The 17,822-nt window shown below is 55.4% G+C and overlaps 1 protein-coding gene across 1 annotated transcript in view; it reads right to left on the bottom strand.

Moving 5' to 3' along the window:
- SMAD6 (SMAD family member 6) overlaps positions 1-16,938 on the bottom strand; it is a 77,563-nt gene extending 60,625 nt beyond the window's left edge. Inside the window, exons 1-3 of the mRNA XM_022579849.3 lie at positions 14,756-16,938; positions 7,077-7,133; positions 3,145-3,222 (exon numbers count right to left, since the gene is read on the bottom strand). Coding sequence (XP_022435557.2) covers positions 3,145-3,222; positions 7,077-7,133; positions 14,756-15,566 — 946 coding nt within the window. The 5' untranslated portion in view covers positions 15,567-16,938. The remainder of the gene's footprint in view (positions 1-3,144; positions 3,223-7,076; positions 7,134-14,755) is intronic.
- Between the last annotated feature and the right edge of the window lie 884 nt (positions 16,939-17,822).

Here is a 17,822-nt window from a genome sequence, read left to right on the forward strand (position 1 = left end):
CAAGACAAACAAGGGCAGCCTCCGTCCCGGAGCTGCAGACACCCTGCTCCGGCAACACCCATCCCAAGAGGCTGAGAGAGGCCAGGCTCTCAGGGACAGCGCTGCCCAACCCCCCCCCCCCCACCAGGATGCAGGGAGACAGAGGGGGCTTCGGGTGGTCTCCGGGTGGTGGGCAAGCTTCACCCGGTGGGGACACGGAGAAGCACAGGGCCCTGTGCCTCTAGCCAGGCCCCAGCCCTGTCCCTAGTACTTCAATCAGGACAGGCTGTCCCGGGCCTCCTTTTGATCCCTCCACCTTGCCAGGTGTGGCTCAGGGAGAAGGATGGGGATCCTTGCTGTGGAAGGCTGCGCAGTCACACCGCTCAGTCTGCCGCCCCAAGCCTGCCACTTACAGTTTGGGAATCTGGGCAGCTGGCCTGGCCATGAGCCTCGGTTTCCTCACCTCTGAAACAGGGGGAATCAAATGCGTCTCACTGGGTTGTGATAAGGAGTCAGCGAGATGAAGAAGGACCAGCAGTCAGCAAAGTGCTAAGTAGTGAACGTCAACGTTAAATAAATAAATGTCGGCATCAGCATCCTCACCATCCGTCCTTGAGCATCAAACGCCTGGTCTGTCCCAGCGCATATTCTACCTGCCTGTGCTCCTCAGCTTTCTGACCTCACCTCCTGCCTGCCTCCCATCTTTGCAGGATGAGTCTTGCTTCACCATCCACTGAGACCCCTCTGGGCCTTCTGCTCACCCTGCAGGGCCTCCCTCCCTGAGCCTGTCCTCCAAGGTGACAGCCACCCGCAGCCCCAGCTCTACACGCATCCAGGAGGCAGGGGCAGGGCCCACCCATCGGTCCTGGGATCCCCACGGCACAAGTAAGCTACAAAAGCTGCACTGTGAGCCCGCAGAGTGGGAGGAGACCCACGCCATCCCTGGGAGGGGCCTGGATGACTACAATGGGGAACGCCTACCGAGACCACCTGCAACCCAGGCCAATCAGCCCCCAAAAGGAAATCCCAAACTTCCTCCCCAGTTCCTTCAGTCCCTTAGAATCCCAAGGCCATGGATGCCAGGTTTCCTCATGAGAGCCATGCAATCCTCATCCACGGTAAAGAGCATCACATCAGGGCCTTCTCACCAGTCAGCACCAAAGGTCGCTCTGGGATAGCTGCGTGGGAATCCCAAACACAGGCCCACTGGGCCCCAAAGGCAGCCCAACCTAATGGCCTCAGGGTCTCCGGAGACCTTCCAACCTCCAGAGGGTGCTCTCCCCTGGGAACCGGATGTAGGGAGGGGCCTCCTGCAGGTGCTCTGGGGTCTGCTCTCTCCAGCCTGTGTCACACACCAGGCCAGCTCTGGGATGACAGAGATCAAAAGAGATCACATCTGAGGACACACCATGAACCCGTAAGACACCTCCACACACAGCAGTTTCCGTCATTAACAAGGAGGGGAAGAGATGATGAAAAACTACCCATCTGTCCACACAACCAACGCCAGCGCAACCCATCTAAGTTAAGTACACTCTGACGGTTGGCAGGGACATGGAATCTCGCATTCAGAAATACTTTTAAGCCTCTTGCTTCAAAATTATATGTGGCTTCCAACCACGTAGGCACAGAGGAAGAAGAATGGATTAAAACGTCCACTTCTTGCGTTCATCTGGTTGGGTCTTTCAGGGAAAGACATTTTAACAAGTAAGGCCAAAAGGCGGGGATGAAAACAAAGTGGGCCAATGAGAGGGGCCACCAGAGACCAGAAGGCAAGTGGGACCCAGAAGACCTAGACCCCAGTACCAGCTGCGCCATAAGCTCTACTGTACCTCTGGGCAAGTCACTTCCTGCTCTGGTTTCTAGTTTCTCTATCTTCGAAACAGACGTACTCTTGTGATCTCCCACGGCTGTGATGGAACATGGAACGGATGGGGAAGGGCTCTGGACACAGGGACTGGACAGGCAGCCCTGAGCAGCCAACACTGTGACACCCGTAGAGGCGTGGGGAGAGTACGGCAGGAATGACAGAGCTTCGTGCGAAATAAGTTCACTGGAGGTACATCCAGCCCTTGCAGAGAAGTGGGGGACAGAACAGTGGTCAGAAGCACAGTGACATAGTGGCAAATGGCTCTGCTCCTACGTGATCCTGGGCAAGTCACTTTACTGCTGTTCTGAGATGATGATTCTACAGGGGCCCGAGTATAGCATGTGGCCCAAAGTAAACACTCAATAGAGAGCTACAATGACTGTTGTTGCCATTATGACAGGGTGTGGGGTCCGGGGTGGACGGCTCAGATGCAGGCAAACACAGGCCTTCTCAAAGAGATCCAGCCATGCCTGCTGGGGAAGCATCTCCCGCCCAAGGGGCTGTCACCCAACACAGCACAGAGCCAGGCCACAAGCCCCAGCTGTCCTCACAGCGCACCCTACCCGCCATGCTCCCAAAAGGCCCCACAGACCTCGGCACTTGAGCCCCTCCTGGCCCTCGAAGCCCCCAGGTCACCACCAACATGTCATTTCTCAAGGAAAGCTTGATTTAAGTGTTCCCCAGAATGTGAGGGTCCCTATGGCCAAGTCTTCAATGTGGGAAGTAGGGGAGGCTCCAAATCAGGGTTCTCTCTGCTTCCTAGCCCAGCACCCAGTGCTCAGGGAGAGACACGGAAACCACCAGCCTCTGGAAAACTCCTCGCTTGCTAGACTCTTCCCCATGATCGCTCTACCCACTCCATTTCCCCCTCTTCTGACCCTGCGCATCGGTCCTTCACCAGAGCAGGGACAGAAGGAGAAACCCAAGAAGACAAATGTAAACAAACACATCCATTTTGCTGCCTCTCAGCCAGCTTGGGGAGAGGACCCCTCGCAAAATCAGGATGGAGAACTGGGCTGGGTTTTTATCATGTCCACAAGAAAAAACTGGTCAGAGCATGGATTGCCAGGCACTTGAAAAGTTCTCATCCTTAGGCCTCATTCATACAGATTGTTCTTAACCCCAAGAACACCTGTGATGAAGACCCTGGCAGTCTTCTCCTCGAGGGGTGGGAGGCCCAGGGAAAAGAAAAGGAGGGGGGACATCAACAAGACCTCCGTCAGGCCCCTGCCACTTGTCCCCCTCCTATAAAGTTCAACACAATGGCAACATGCAGGGAAAAAAGAAATGCCAACCTGAGAATTCACCCGGAGCCGTGATGAGGGAGTTGGTGGCCTCCGTTTCAGTGTAAGACAATGTGGAATCAGATAGATCTACAGGAGGAAAGAGAAAGAGAACTTAAGTTGGCTGTGGGGTGTTCCTCTCTTCTTTCTCAAGGCAGCATGTCCCCCACAACTTTCTTCTGCCACTCCCTGCCCCACGATCGCACGAGACCAGGCCAGCCAACCCTGGAACCCTTCTGGAAAATGCTGGCTGCTGCAGCCCTGGCACCTGAAAAAGTTTCAATTGCTCTGGCCACAGAAATAACCCAAGTTCAGGGGACCGAGCAAGTAGTAACTTGGAACCTTCTTGGGTAAGGTTAAATTAAGCCCCTAAACAATTCATAGCTGCTGTACTTAATTACAACCATTAAAATTCTTGAAGTTGTTCCTTCTTGCTTCCTTCCTTCCTTCCTTCCTCCCTCTGGAGCTGGGGAAACTCTGTTTTAACAAGTTACCAGCCATCCTTACTCTGTCCCGCTTACACCCCTCTAATTAAGGGCTCAAGCATTTGCTCCCAGATTAACTTTTTTCTCTCTCCCCTCCCCCACCCTCACATCCAAACCCACTCCCAGAGCAACTTTCAATGTCTAGACTATTTTTTTCTTTTCTTTTTTTTTTTCAAGGCGTTCATTGTTGTTTAAATAGTTTTAAGTACCTCACATGGCGTGCGCTATTTGCTTTCCCCTGTCTGCAGTGCACTTAGATGGGGAAGGGAAATTCTTTTGCACTTTTTCTCTTGAACGCTGAGCTATTAGCGGGACAAGCGGATGCCTCGGGGGGCAGGCCGACTTGGAAAGTTTTTCCTGGGCCTCTGCCTCTGCTACCAGTAACGGGGTGCTGTCCCCGTTAAGGGACAGGTCTGTCCAGGAGATGGAAGGCATGTTCTTTCTGTGAGGCTTGTAGTATCTTTCATCTTCTCACCCAGCACAACCCAGATGTGGCTCGGCTGGTCCCACCTGGCTCAGGAGAGCCACTCCAAGGTGGGGAATTCTGGCACAAAAACCGTTAGCCTAGGCCCTAGCTAGCTAGAATTCCATTCGATCCTGTAGGAATTTTTTCCTTCTACCACGTGGCTTGGGGAGCGGGAAGATGAAACCTTAAACAATTTGGCCTTTTTCTTTCTCGTCTCCCACTTGCCAGATGCTGACTGGGTGTTCTGGGTTTCATTTTGGTTTTTTTGGTTTTATGTGATCCCAGTGGCTTAGAAGTGAAATGACTTTTTGTTTATGAAAAACTAACAATGCAAGGAAAAGAAAATAATACAAAAAATAACTCGGACTATTTATCGGGGCCTGAAAAAGTTATCTGCTGGTCAAATGTGTTTGGAGGAAAATAGGGACAGAAGATAATAACCTCAATGCTTAAGTGGGAACCTCTTTGCTTTTCAGACCTAATCTTCCCCAAGTGTTCAGGCCCCAAGTCTTGCTGCCACTTATTGTTCGAAGTAGCAACACCCCAGGCTGAACCCTGTTTCTTAGTGAACAGCTGTGGAGCCAACACAGACAGCTTTATGAACGTTCCAGGAGTGGGGGCGATGGGTGTTTTCCATCCTTCGCAGCTATAAGTCCCTGCCATGCACTCTCTAAACGTTCACGTCTAGTGCTTCTAGTGAGGCCCGACGAGGCTGCTGTAGAAAAAGAACACTCCAACCTTGGTCACTGCTCGAGCCCCAAGGAAGAACCTCATCTGGAAGCCGGAGCCCCGGGTTCGAGTCCCACTTCCACTCTTACTCAGCAAAATCAGGGGTCACCAGCTTTGCCTGCAAAGGGCCCCGTAGTGAATATTTTCAGCTTGGTGAGCTCTACAATCTCCATCGCAAAACTATACACCTCTGCTGCTGTCCTGCGGACGCGGCCACAGACAATACAGCTGGGTTCCAGCAGAACTTTGTTATGGACTCTGAAATTTGAATTTCACATAGTTTTCACATGTCACAAAAGACATGCTTCTGCTTTTGGTGGGTTTTTTTTTTTTTTTTTTAACCGTTTTAAAAAGTAAAAACCACTCTTAGCTCAAGAGCCACACAAAAACAAATGGTGGCCTGTCACTTTTGGACCCTTGAGCTGTATGACCACCAGCAAGTGTCACTTCCTCTTTCTCCGTCGCAGTTGTCCCATTTGTAAAATAACCGGGACACCTGCTGATTTCCAAATGGTCACTTTGCCCCGCTGGATGGAGTCCTGATTTCTGTGGCTTTATCACCGGCTGACCCACGATTCCTTGGGGCAATGATCCTTGACATTCAAGCTCAGGTGCTACATTTACTAAGAATGTTTGAGGGTTTTCCTTTTCCTCTACTAGAATGAGGGATCTTCTAAGCGACTAGTGCAATTATGTTAACTTAAAAAATGCTGGGCTTCCCTGGTGGCGCAGTGGTTGAGAGTCCGCCTGCCGGTGCAGGGGACGCGGGTTTGTGCCCCGGTCCGGGAAGATCCCACGTGCCGCGGAGCGGCTGGGCCCGTGAGCCATGGCCGCTGAGCCTGCGCGTCCGGAGCCTGTGCTCCGCAACGGGAGAGGCCACAACAGTGAGAGGCCCGCGTACCGCAAAAAAGAAAAAAGAAAAAAAGAAAAATGCTGAGACGGGCCTGGAAGGGAAGGATGGGGAACCGCTGAGCTGAACAGGGGCTGCTCTGGGTTTCCGCCTCAGCCCCACTGCTCATCAGCTGGGTGGCTCTCCCTGACCTTCGGCCTGATTCCTTGTCTACAAAGTGACAGGGTCCCACCAGATGATCGCTCCAGTTCCCCGGAGAACTAAATGAAGCTCCTCCATCCACGGTATGACCACATTTCAGGAAAAACAATGAGGAAGTTGCCATCGTTAAGCCACTGACTCATACACCGTCACCGGGCAGCCTCTGTCCTCCTAGACTGAGAAGGACAAACTCCTGAAGGGACCCGGTGGGCACTCCTGTCTCCACAGGGCGGCCTGAAAGGAAAACTGGACTGGATGCCTCAGAGTTTATGACACTTAGAAGTGACCTCCCAGATGATGCTGACACACGCTACCGGGAAGAGGCCTTTACCAAAAACAAAACAAAACCCACTTTTTGTGGTCACTGGTGGAATGTGTCAGCAACAGTGCCACGCCATCTGACATTTAAAGCTCGAGTCCCACGGCAGCTACCCACGGTAGTCCCACGGTCACAAAGTCACTCTCCCGGTACTATTCAGGCCATACTCACCCCACCACTGGGATTCTCCGCTGGAGGAACCAGGAGGGCCAGGAAATGAGCCATTTCTACTTTTAAAACCACATGCATCTACCCCAGCGTACGGGCTGCTCATTTAGCCCCAAGGCTTTACAGAAAACACGTTCTACCTCTGAATGGGCCCTGCCAACAATGACACTACCACTGAGGGGTGCCCTCCATGCCAGGGGCTTGGTGTACCAAGACACTTGCTTTCTAAACGTTCCAGCTGTTGTTTCTGCCCAGGTGAACTTCTTGGCTTAGAAGAGCGGGGGGAACATATAGCTCGTCTCAACAGTGATCGTGCTCAGCCTATCTGTCATAGTGCTAATTAATACACACCAAAGGAGAACCACGTAAGGCTGGGAGGGAAGGAGAGAAAAGAGACAGAAACATCAACCCACCAGCATCAACAAGACGTTGAAGCTGAAACCCATTCGTCTCCCACAGGCCCATGGTTAAAGGTCACAGAGAGGTTAATGATGAGCGAGGAATTTCAAGAAGTAAATAGCTCGCTGCAAAGGCACTGCAAAGGCTGGGTCGGCTCTGGCCCAACTGGGGTTGTGTTTGTAAAACTTCACCCACCCCATTTCAAAGGCAACCAGGCTGGTGATCCCTCCCTCCCCTCCTTCTCTGGCCCTTCAGCACTGAGGCAGGGCCCTGTGGGAGCCTGGGAAGGAGGCACCTCCCCAAAGGTCAGAAGGAGGACACACTTACCCAGTGGCTTGTACTCGTCGCGAGGAGACAGCCGAGAGTAGGGGGGTGGTGGTGATTCTGGAAGACAGGAGACAACATGTCACTGCTGGGATGGGAGAGTTCACACATGGGGGTTCTACATGCTTTTGATTATTGGTTTCCTCAAATAATAAACCCAGCTCCCAGGAACCCAGCACCTCTGCTGCCCCAGTCCCCTGGAACAGCACTGGCCAACAGGGAAAGCCACAGACTTGGGGTACAGACCTGGGCTCAATCCCTGCTCTGTGACCTTTGGCTGTGTGACCTCAGGCAAGTTACCTCACCTCTCTGAGCCTGTTTCCTCAGCTCTAAAATGGGGACAATAATCATAGAGACCTCCTTTTGCCAGGAGGGCAAAAGGAAATAATATATGTAAAATGCTCAATACAGCTCTTGGTACTGAAGAAAAATACCTCCACTAACAGTAACTATTATTATTATATTGAGAGAAACAGGGGTACAGGGAAAGTCAAAGCTAAGGTGGCCTGTTAAAATACAGGATGCTTGGTTAAAGTTGAATTTTGGATATACATGGCATAAACTTTTAGCATAAGTATGTCCCTTGCAATATCTGGGACATACTTATACTAAAATGTTATGTGTTGTTTACCTGAAATTCAAACTTAACAGGGCATTCTGTAATTTTCTTTGCTAAGTTTGGCAACTCTAGTCAGAACTGACTGACTGCAGAGGCCCACGTAGACATAGGAGCTCCCTTTCAAACAAACTACATTGGAGCAAATGACCTTCAGGGCAAGGAGGAGGACATGACTGGTTGGAACCCAGGAAGCCAAATCCAGCTCCCCCGATGGGAGACCTTAAACCAGTCACTGCCAGCTCTTGGCCTCAGTCTCCCCCTCTGTAAAGAGAAGGGGTGGTACACACAATCTCCGTGGCCTTCCAGATCAGACCCTCTGCGATTCTTTATTGTCTATGGTATTTTTCTCTGGGTTTCCTTTCATTTGCCTAAAATACTTGTCCTTAAAAACATATACTTTGTCTTCAGAAGAATTCCTTAGGCCTCTTGCTTTCTGGGAAGTAACAATTTGCTTAACTAAGTAACAATTTGCACGAATGAAATGACCCTTCATTTTCCTTAAAAGAAACTAAAGGCCATCAAATCGCAAACTAAAACAAACTCTCAGTGGTAGTAAAGTGGTAATAACTATTATTAGGCAGGTATCTGGAATGACACAAGGGGTAATAAGTGTTTTTCACGATTATAATAAGGCACAATTAGTCGCAGGAGCAGGCAGCTTCACCTCTTCCCCACCCCGGCTTTTCCAGCTAGAAATGACTTCAACAAAGTGAAGGCGCTGCAGTCTAGAAACAGGGAGTCTTTTGTGGACTGGAGTTAGGGAGAAGGAAAATGAATCATGGATTAGCCACTGGGAGCGAAGCAAACATTTGCTGAATGTGTACCCTGTGTCTCTCTCTGTGCTGGGAACTTTCAATTTCATTCATTGTATTTTATTCTTTTGGACCTTAGGTACAGAGTGCTTAATCATGCTCATTGGGTGCCTATTTTCATTTCCTCCTTTCTTAAAAATAAATAAGATGACCATTATCATTCCCATTTCACAGATGAGAAGACTGACTTGCCCACTGTTCCCCAGCCAATCATGGTGGAGCTGGGATTTGAGCCCAGGCCTGACTCTGCTCTACAACCCAATGAGACAGGCAGTCAAGAGGCACCCTATCTTCTACCCCTTCATCCCAGCTGGGTCTGGTACATCATATGCACAGAAAGTGTTCAGTAAACAGATGTGGACAAAGACAATGGTGACAAGGATAATGGTAAAGTTGGGGGCATCAGTGGATGAAAGTGTGGAGAAAGAGGACCTATGGGGCCAAAAGGGTGACCCAAAGGAGACCTCAAACAAGACTCAAGGAGGGGGGCTATTTGCCTCCACCAGTCTTGGAGGGGCTAGAGACCAGACTCTCAGGACAAGAGGCAAAATACAGGTAGGGCTAGCGCTCCACAGGGAAAGAGAATTGAAGCCAGTGCTCCCACTGTACAGAGGAGAAGACTGAGGCCTGAAGAGTAGAAGTGACTCCTTGAGGGCCAGACAGGGAGCTGGTGTAGAGGCAGAACCAGAGGCCAGGTATCCTGACCCCCAGCCTCATGTCCTTTCCACTACCCCACTAACTTATCAGAAGGTCTGCAACTCCTGTGTCCGGGTTGCTCTTGCAAACATCTAATTGGCTGAGGCCCAGTCCATACATAGTAGGGAACTCTGGACATCTGCCCCCAGGTCTGTCCCCCAAAGTGAAACCTGGCAGCTATGGGCTGTGGAAGCTGGAGTCAAGCCACTGTAATCAACCCCAGCATCTCTGCCTGGGGCTGCTTACCTGGGACCTGTAAAGGGGAGGGGGAGGCGGGGAAGCTCATGAAGATCCCCCTCACAGGAGCCGTCTGGGCCTTGAGTGACACCCACCACCCATGCCCACACCTGGGCTGGGGGCTCTAATGCATCAGTGAGACAGAAAGCAAATCTACAGACTTGGGACATCAGACACACCAGCCAGTGAGGAACTGCAAAGCTTTCAGGAGGGACTTCACCAGCACCCACACCCCGCTTCGTTCCAGCAAAACGATCTGCACAGAGATTGGAAGCACATCACTAACTTCCATCCTAGGCAAGTAAAAAAGAGACTGCACCCCAAGACACGGGGATTTAGAATGTCAGAGGTCCCCCCCAACTCAATTTCTTATTTTAACTGATGGGGCAAGTGGGGTGGAGGCAGGTAAAGGGCCCACCCAAGACCACACAGGGATGTTATCCTTCTTCAGCTGAACAAAGGGGGAGGCCAGTTCAGGACCAACAGCAAGTTACTTTTTAAAAAAAACAACAGAGTTATCATTCACATACCCTAAGATCTACTCTTTTAAAATATACAATTCAGTGGTTCTTAGTACATTCAGAGTTGTGAGATCAATACCACCAACTAATTACAGAACATTTTCATCACCCCAAAAGGAACCCTGCCCCATTCACAGTCAGTCCCTATTCCCCCAACTCCCAAACCTCAGGCAACCACAAATCTACTGACTATCCTCGTGGGTTTGCCTATCCTGGACGTTTCACACAAATGGATTCCTACAACAGAAGGCCTTTTGTGTCTGGCTTCTTTCACTTAGCATACTGGTTTCCAGGCTGTTCCATGCTGTCACTTCTATCGTACTTCATTCTTGTTTATGGCTGAATGATATTCCACTGGGTGACTATATCACACATTTTGTTTATCCATCTGTCAGCTAATGGACATTCGGACTGTTTCCACCTTTTGGCTCTCAGGAATAACGCTGCTATGAACAACACTGAGGAACCTTTAACGGGCACCTCGGCCTCACTCCAACACATCCACCCTCCCTCCACAGATCTGGGAGGATGGAGCCCCAGGACATGAACTCAGGTGGGACAAAAGGTCAGAAGAGAAAGTGTAGGCTGCCTCCAGGCCCTCTGTCCACACTCCCGTCTTAGAAGCTATCTTAGTACTTAGAAAAGTTGTGTTGATTTCTAAATAATAACTTACGTTCTCTAAACTTTAAGGGGAGAACTCTTAGAGCCCTGCAGGCCTCTCAGAAAGAAATGATCATAGGCAGGAGGGAGGGAGGGAGAAAGAGAGATCAGAAACTCCAGCCCCCCCAGACAGCCAGCCTCAGGCATCAACTTCAGGAATCTCCTCCAACTTCCTTCAGAAGTGAGAGCAGTCAGCCAGGGGCCGAGTGTACCAGAAGGCTAGCGCGCTCAGCCCAATGCAGCTCAGGCTCTGGTTAGCCCCCAGGGGGTACTTAGCCTTTCGGGATCTAGACCCTAATTCTAAAGCCAGAAGAGTTCACAGCCTCTCCCACTGCCTGGTAACCTTTCAGCTGAAGACATTACCTTCCACCCCGATCTGTGCAGCCTAGCATCTTGCTTAGGAAAGGTCCACGCACCTCCCTGGGCCTCCCAGCTTTCACCCTCCCAAGGGGTGCCCTCCTGGGTGCCTTTCCCCTCCAGCCCCAGGACCTGAAGGCTCAACCCCAAGGCCCAGGGTGGGAAACACAGAAGAGAAGCTCCTGGTGCTTTAAGGCCGGCAGAGCCTAATTGCCCAGATTCCCCCGGCAGCCAGATAAACAGCGCGGCAGGCTGGCGCCAGCAAGAGGCACACTGCACATTATCACCCCTTCCTCACCTCCAAGGAGGAGCTCGGAGGAGCAGGGCGGGCAGGGCCGAGGGGCCGCCAGAGGGGCCGCCAGAGGGGCAGGGCGGGGGCTTGGAAGCCCAACTTGAAATTGATCTCATTTCAAAGGGATAATGCCAGGCCAAATAAAAGGAAAACTTTCTAGCCCATTCTAATTCCTATAGTCCTGGCCTGGGAACCCTGTGTTTTCCTAGGCGGCCTCCTCCAGTCGTTTAGAAGTTCTCTCTCGCTCCGTCTCTCTTTCCCTGGCGCAATTTGGATAATAGTAATTTACTGAATATAATTACAGAAAAAAAAAGTGGTGAAGCAAAGAGCAGGAGATTTATTCCAAAGTTAATGGATACTTTCGGGAGAAAGGAGCTCTATAAACACAGGTTAGAACTGTGATTAAAGTATTTCTCCACATTTCCGTCCACATAGGCACCAAGCTCAGCGAACTGGCTTTTCCAGGGACAGAAAGATACACCAGAGGGAGGGAAAGCTAGGGCCTGACTCCCACGGGAGCGGGAAGCCCAGGGCAGAGCTGGGCACACAGGACCCCACTTTCTGAGACAAGCATGGGGGAGAGGGCAGGGCTGTGTCACCTGGAATCCTCCCAGCAGACCCTCAGAGATTCTGTTCACCACTCCCTCGCTTTACAGATGAGAAAAGAGGCCCAAAGAGGGGAATTGGCCCCAATGCCCCAAAGCAAGTTGAAAGATGGAGCAGGGTTTGCCCTGAGCAGCAGGGGGCCGCACTGCCCAGAAAGGGGCCTTCTCACTAGGGATCCCTGTGGGGGCCTGGGGGGCACTGGGGGGCCGGTGGGTGTCCCTCAGTTGGCCCGCTGGGTGTTCCAGCGTACTCTCTATGGGTGTACCTGCCCCAGTGCCCCAGCCCTCTCCCCCAGAGCCCGGGAAGGAGCAGTCTCCTTATCAGGACGCGCACGGCTGAGCTCCAGCTATGCACCCGCCCAGCTCCGGGAGCCAGGCTGGCGGCCAGGAGGCGGCGGTGGGGTGGACAGCAAAGGGCTCCCCCAGTCCTCAGTCCTGGCGGCCCAAGCCATCAGGCATGGGATGGAGCAAGAGGGTCAGCCTGGTGCCTACCGGAAACTCTTCCCAGACCACCAGTCCTCCCAACGGCCCCCGGGGTGGCTTGAACGCGGTGTGGGGGGCGGGGCTTCGGCAAACGAAGTAGCAGGAGAACAGGCACAGTCCCTGCAACAGCGCCTCCTTCTGGGAGGAGGAGAGGAGTCACGTGCCAATGCTTAGTCTGGAATTTGAGGTGGAGAGCGTTTCTAGAGCCGCCCGCACTGACCCACAGAAAGACTAAGAGGAGAGGTTACTCCTCGAAGGTCAAGTTGTCGATACCGGCCGGGCAGAGCCTAGGACCAGGTCTATGGGTCAGAACCATTCCACTGCAGTTTGCCCATCAACTTAAAACTGCTCAAGGCCACCAAACTCAAACCAAGACCCAAGCTGACTTATCCAAGGAGTACGGGCAGGGTGGGTCCTGCCTGTCTCCAGTTTTCTTTACCCCACCCCTTCCCACCCTCACACCTGAGCCTGCCTGGTACCCTGACTCCCAGCGGGCCCTCTCCTCCTCCCCCTCGACACCCACCTCCCCTTACCCATCCATCCTCCAAGGCCCTGTTCCAGGTTAGAGCTGTGAGGCTCCTAGAGGTGCTCCTGTTACATGCACACCCCACAGTGGTCTGAGAGTTCAGACCCTCTGGCCTGGCCCTGCTTCCCCCATCTCTGTCCCAACTCTCCCCCCGCCCCCCGCCACAACCCGAAGATTCTGTTTCTTGAGGGCATGGATCCTACTCATATTTCCACTCTCCCCACTACAGCACCCAGCATGCTGCCTGGCACAGAGTAAGTGCTCAACAAATACTCGCTAGCAGACTGATGTGGTGAGAGAGGAAATGCCCAGCGGGGCCTTCTAGAAGAGCAGAGGGGCCCCCACCAATTCTCTCCCCCTGAAAACGGGACCAGGGACAGGGCAACCACAAACAGGGCCCTCCTCCTCAGAGGCAGGGAGGAGCCAGGGTGGAAGAGGAGAGAAAGCCACTTCCAGGGAAAGCTGTCAGAAGAAGAACAAGGAGCACAGAAAGCCCGCAGAGGGCCACAGGCCAGCGACTGCCCAAAGCCCCTGAGAATCAGGCCTGGAGTTGACCATGCGGGGCGCAGGGCAGCCAGATCAATGCTGCCTCTCCCCACCCCAGCCCCCATCAGTGCTCTCTCTTCAGGAACCACCAGTGAGGCACCGTCCTTCCCCTCCAGCCACCACCCCAGACACCAACAAGACACCTGGGACCAATCCATGCTTCTAGCCCCACCCTCCCCTTCCACGCTGGGAGTCAGGAGACCTGTGTGATCTGACCCTCTTAAATGCCCCCAGGCTGGGTGCTGCCTCTCTCCAGAGGAGCCAGGCCGGAGGAACTCAGAGCCTGCCCAGGCCCAACAGTCTATAACCCTCAGAGAGTCCCATCCCTGCAGAACCCCCAGTGCCACTTAAGATGCATACACCCAGAAGATGCTACAGGCTAAAAATGTGTGATCCCTGCAGTGCAAGGGAAGGGGGCGCTGGGGGGTGTGTGTGAGGATGCAAGCTTCCGGCCTGCCTGGAGTCTCCTTCTGTCCTCACCTCTGCTACAGCACCCAGGGCCTGCTCAGGTAAGCAGGACTGGGTAGATGGTGTGTGCAGAAAAATCCCAAGAAGAGGACAAAGAAGGGGGGCAGTTCTCAAAAGTACTAAAATATCCAGCTTCCTTCCCTACCCAGACACCTCCAGGACCCTCAGCTCTCTAGAAAAGCTGGGCACAGGATTGAGAATGATGATGACAGAAGGTCCTGGCATTGGACACCCAAGGGATGCTGGCAACAATCAAGAGGCAAGAGAGCAAGAGGGTGGTCTCCACTCTTGAGAAGGGTTACCCCGCAAAAGCTTTGCTCCTAAGTATAGACAGGAACAAGTAGGACAGTTTACAAACACTTTGGACTCTAGCCATGAATTGCCTACACCCAATTTCACGACATATATCTACCTGGATACGACAAAGCATAATATACCGTAGGTATAGGCATACACACACAAATGCTACAGGCCCGGGCACGGACTGGGGGTAAATAGGCTTGGAGGAGGGGGTCGCTCAAGTCTTTGGCCTCTTCTAGACCTGCGCTCCTCTTCCACCGTCTGGAAAGCCGGAGCCTGCCTCAGGTCCCTGAAGCTGAAGAGAAAACTCCAACACGCACCCTTCTGAGTTTGCCGGAGCCTTAAGACGAAGTTGCCGTGTGCGCCCACATCCCCACTCCCCGGCTTTCCTGCCAGCGTGAGGCGCCTCCACTGGGAGCTCCCACGCTCCAGGGGCACCCGGGGGAGCACCCGCAGCTCCGCCCGCCCGCCCGCCCGCCAGAGGTGTCAAGGAGAGACAGGAGGCCGCGGAAGGGGGCGGGAAGGGAACCCCAAGGGCCCGCCGGGCGCGGCGCGCTCACCTGGCCCGCAGAGCCGGCTGAAGTGGTAGGGGTTGCAGCACACGGTGGGGCCGTCGGCGGCGGCGGCGGCGAAGCTGTGGCAGCCGCACAGGGGCTTGAGCTCCACGGCGTGCTGCAGGTCGGGCCAGCGGAAGAGGCGGCCGAGCAGCAGCTGCGGCGGCGCGGGCTGGCCGCCCAGGCGGAGGTCGGCGCGCGGCACCAGCACGCAGCCGCCCGGCACGCCGCCGCGGGACTCCACCGCCTCCAGCAGCGTGTCCAGCGAGCGCTCCTTGAGCCGCTTCAGCAGCGAGTACGTGACCGTCTTGAGCTCCTGCTCGAGCAGCAGCAGCCGCGAGCGGGCTTCACGACTCCGCCCGCCGCCCGTCGGCTCCAGGGCCGCCCCGGCCAGGGGGTCGCCGGCGTCCCGGGGCGCGCCGGCGGCGTCCCGCTCCGAGAAAAGACAGCAGGTCACCGTCTCGCAATCACTTTCGGGCAGCCAGCCCCGGCCTCCCGGCTCCGCCACGTCCAGCGGGGAGCCCCCAGAGCCGGCCCCCGGCTCCGACATGGGCCTCGGGGGGCCCCCTGCGCGCCGGCGCCTCCCAGCGCCCTGGGCGCCTCGCTGTCCCACCGCGTCCCGGGGCCGCCTCAGGGCTACCGGGCGGACTTCGGGGCGGCCGCAGCCTCCGCCTTCTCGTGCCCGCGGGGCCGGCTCAGCTCGGCTGCCCACGCTCCCATCCTCGTCGCCGCCGCCGCCGCTGCCTTCCTCCCGGTCGGGGACCACACGACTTCGCCAAAGTCGCCGCACCAGCCCCGAGCGTTTGGACCTGAACATACGATATCCTTTGGCGCCGGGGGTGGGGGGGAGGCGGTCTCCGGTTACCGGGGGTCCGTTTCCTCAGCGAGGCGCCGGCTGCGCGGGCCGCAGCCCCACATGAAGCTCTGCCGCCGGGCGCCGTGCAGACCGCGCACAGCCTGTCGTCGAAGGGGCGCCGCAGGGCTGCAACATGAGGGAGCTCGCCAGGGCAGGACGGCGGGGAACGCGCGCACGCCGAGCCGCAGTCCGCGCTCGGCCCGCGACTACATGGACCCCGGCGCCCGGGCAGCTCAGCAACTCCAGCCCCGGCGCTTTAGAGGGACTGCAGACTGCGCGCCGCCAGCAAGACCCCGCATGGGCCGGAGAGCCTTCAAAAGTTACGCGGCTGGTCCATGAGCACAAAGCGCTCGCGCCGAACCCCCCAAATGTGTCTGGGAAGCCCTGCCTTTAAAACCCAAGCACTTCACTACATGGGCTTTTCCTGCAGGATCCGAAAGGCAGGCTTGTTGATACCCTCGGCTTCCTTACTCCCTGCAGAAAGAAAAAAAGAAAAAAAGGAAAGAAAGAAAAAGAAACCCGAAACAAAACCAAAATCCCTGGAATTGCATGCACGAAAAGCCAACTCCGTCTCAGGTCCCAGGCGCTAGATGCACTTGGAGCGAATTTCTCCAGAACGCGGGTGTCAACACATGAGTGGAAACTGTAAAAATCCCAAGGAGCTGCTGGGGATCCTTAATTAAAAATGCAATCCACCGAGGCAGAGGTCGTAGCCCGCCCCACGCTGCGCTCGGACGCCCCGGACGCTGCGGCTGCAGAGGTCGCCCCCCTCCCCCCTCCACAAAAAGTGCCTCCCGGTGGCCCCGTGGTCCCGGCGAGGTCTGGCGAGGCAGCGCCCGGCGGCTCTTTCTCTCGGCTCGTCTCCCTCGCTCGCTCCCCCGCTCGGCTCTCTCTTTTTTGTTCTCCTCAAACGCACACTGAGGGCCCCCGGAGGAGCGCCGCGGAGTCATTGGCTGCCTCCCATCATATGCCAGTCTAGACACTTTGGCGGCTCCGCGGCGCTGATTGTTGCGCAAACAAGGTTTCAAGTTTCTTAACTCTTAAAGGAGAACACGTCCCATTGCAGGGCCCGAGGCTCCGAGGGGCCGGCTCCCGGGGCGGGCCGAGCCCCGACCCCCGCCCCACGCTTGCCCCAGCCCCCCCGCCCCGAGCCTGACAGCGCCCACGGCCTGCTCTCTGGCTCGCGTGCGCCCGCACACACACACACGCGGTTACACAAACCACGGGCGGGCTGCTCGAGGGCTCGGCGGACTCACTAAGACTCGGACACAAACGGGGCGCTTTGCCTCTCCCTGGCTTGTGCACAAACTTACAAACACACATTGCCCTTTAGAATTGGTACAAACCCCCATCCCAGGGAAGGCTAATAAAAATGGGTGTGCGTGTATGCTTCCCTGGCTTGCGTCTCTTGGGAGCAGGGGGCGGCTGATTTGTTGGAGTAGCGGGAGCTAGCGTGATAGCACGAGGTTTCCACACCCCCTGCGCGAAGTCAGGGGTTGGCCGCCCGGCCAACCGGGGGGCGTGGAATGCCTCGCGCAGCGGGATTCTAGGCTTGCTCGAGGTAGGGGAGTTGCAGAGGGTGGGGTAGAGGCAGAGAAGGTCTTCTCTCGGGCTCCTCTCTGTCGCCAAGTCTCTTTACCTCGGAGCTAGGCGGGCCGCCAGCCGTCCCGGGGCTGGGCGACTCCTCCACCCCCTTCCCTTCCCCAGTTTATTCTCTGCACCACGAAGAGGGATGTGGGTAGGGCTCGTGATTTCCCCAGCGACGTTTCACCATGGCAATGGGGGTGGGTTGGGGGGCCGGGGCCCGCCTGATCCGGGGCGAGCTGGTGGGAGCGCGGCGGCAGCAGCGAGCCGCCCGGCGAGGTAAGGGTTAAGGCCGCTCTTGCCCCTGGAGCCGGCGCGGCGGGGTACCTCCTCGGGCGCTCTTGCTAGTCCGAGGGTGGCAAAAGTTCAAGCTTGTAAAGTCGGGATTGGTCCCGCGCGGAGGGAAAAAAGGCTTGGTCCCCCCTCCCACCCCGGGCGCGGCGCCGATTGGCCGGGCCACTGAGCGGGCACCGCCCTCTCCCCGGCGCGCGGCGGCCCCGCCTCCGGCGTGGTGTCCCGCCCCTTTCCGGGCAAGAACCAGACCAGCACTGAATGAAAGAAATTCCGCTACTCTCATTGGCCCGGGGCTGGACGCCATTCCCCCCGCCGGGGCCGAGAGTTTGCAGGCGCGCG

The sequence above is a fragment of the Delphinapterus leucas genome, chromosome 2, assembly GCF_059928025.1.
Source record: "Delphinapterus leucas isolate spDelLeu-1000000601 "Yukka" chromosome 2, BTC_Dleu_Yukka2, whole genome shotgun sequence".
NCBI lineage: Eukaryota > Metazoa > Chordata > Mammalia > Artiodactyla > Monodontidae > Delphinapterus > Delphinapterus leucas.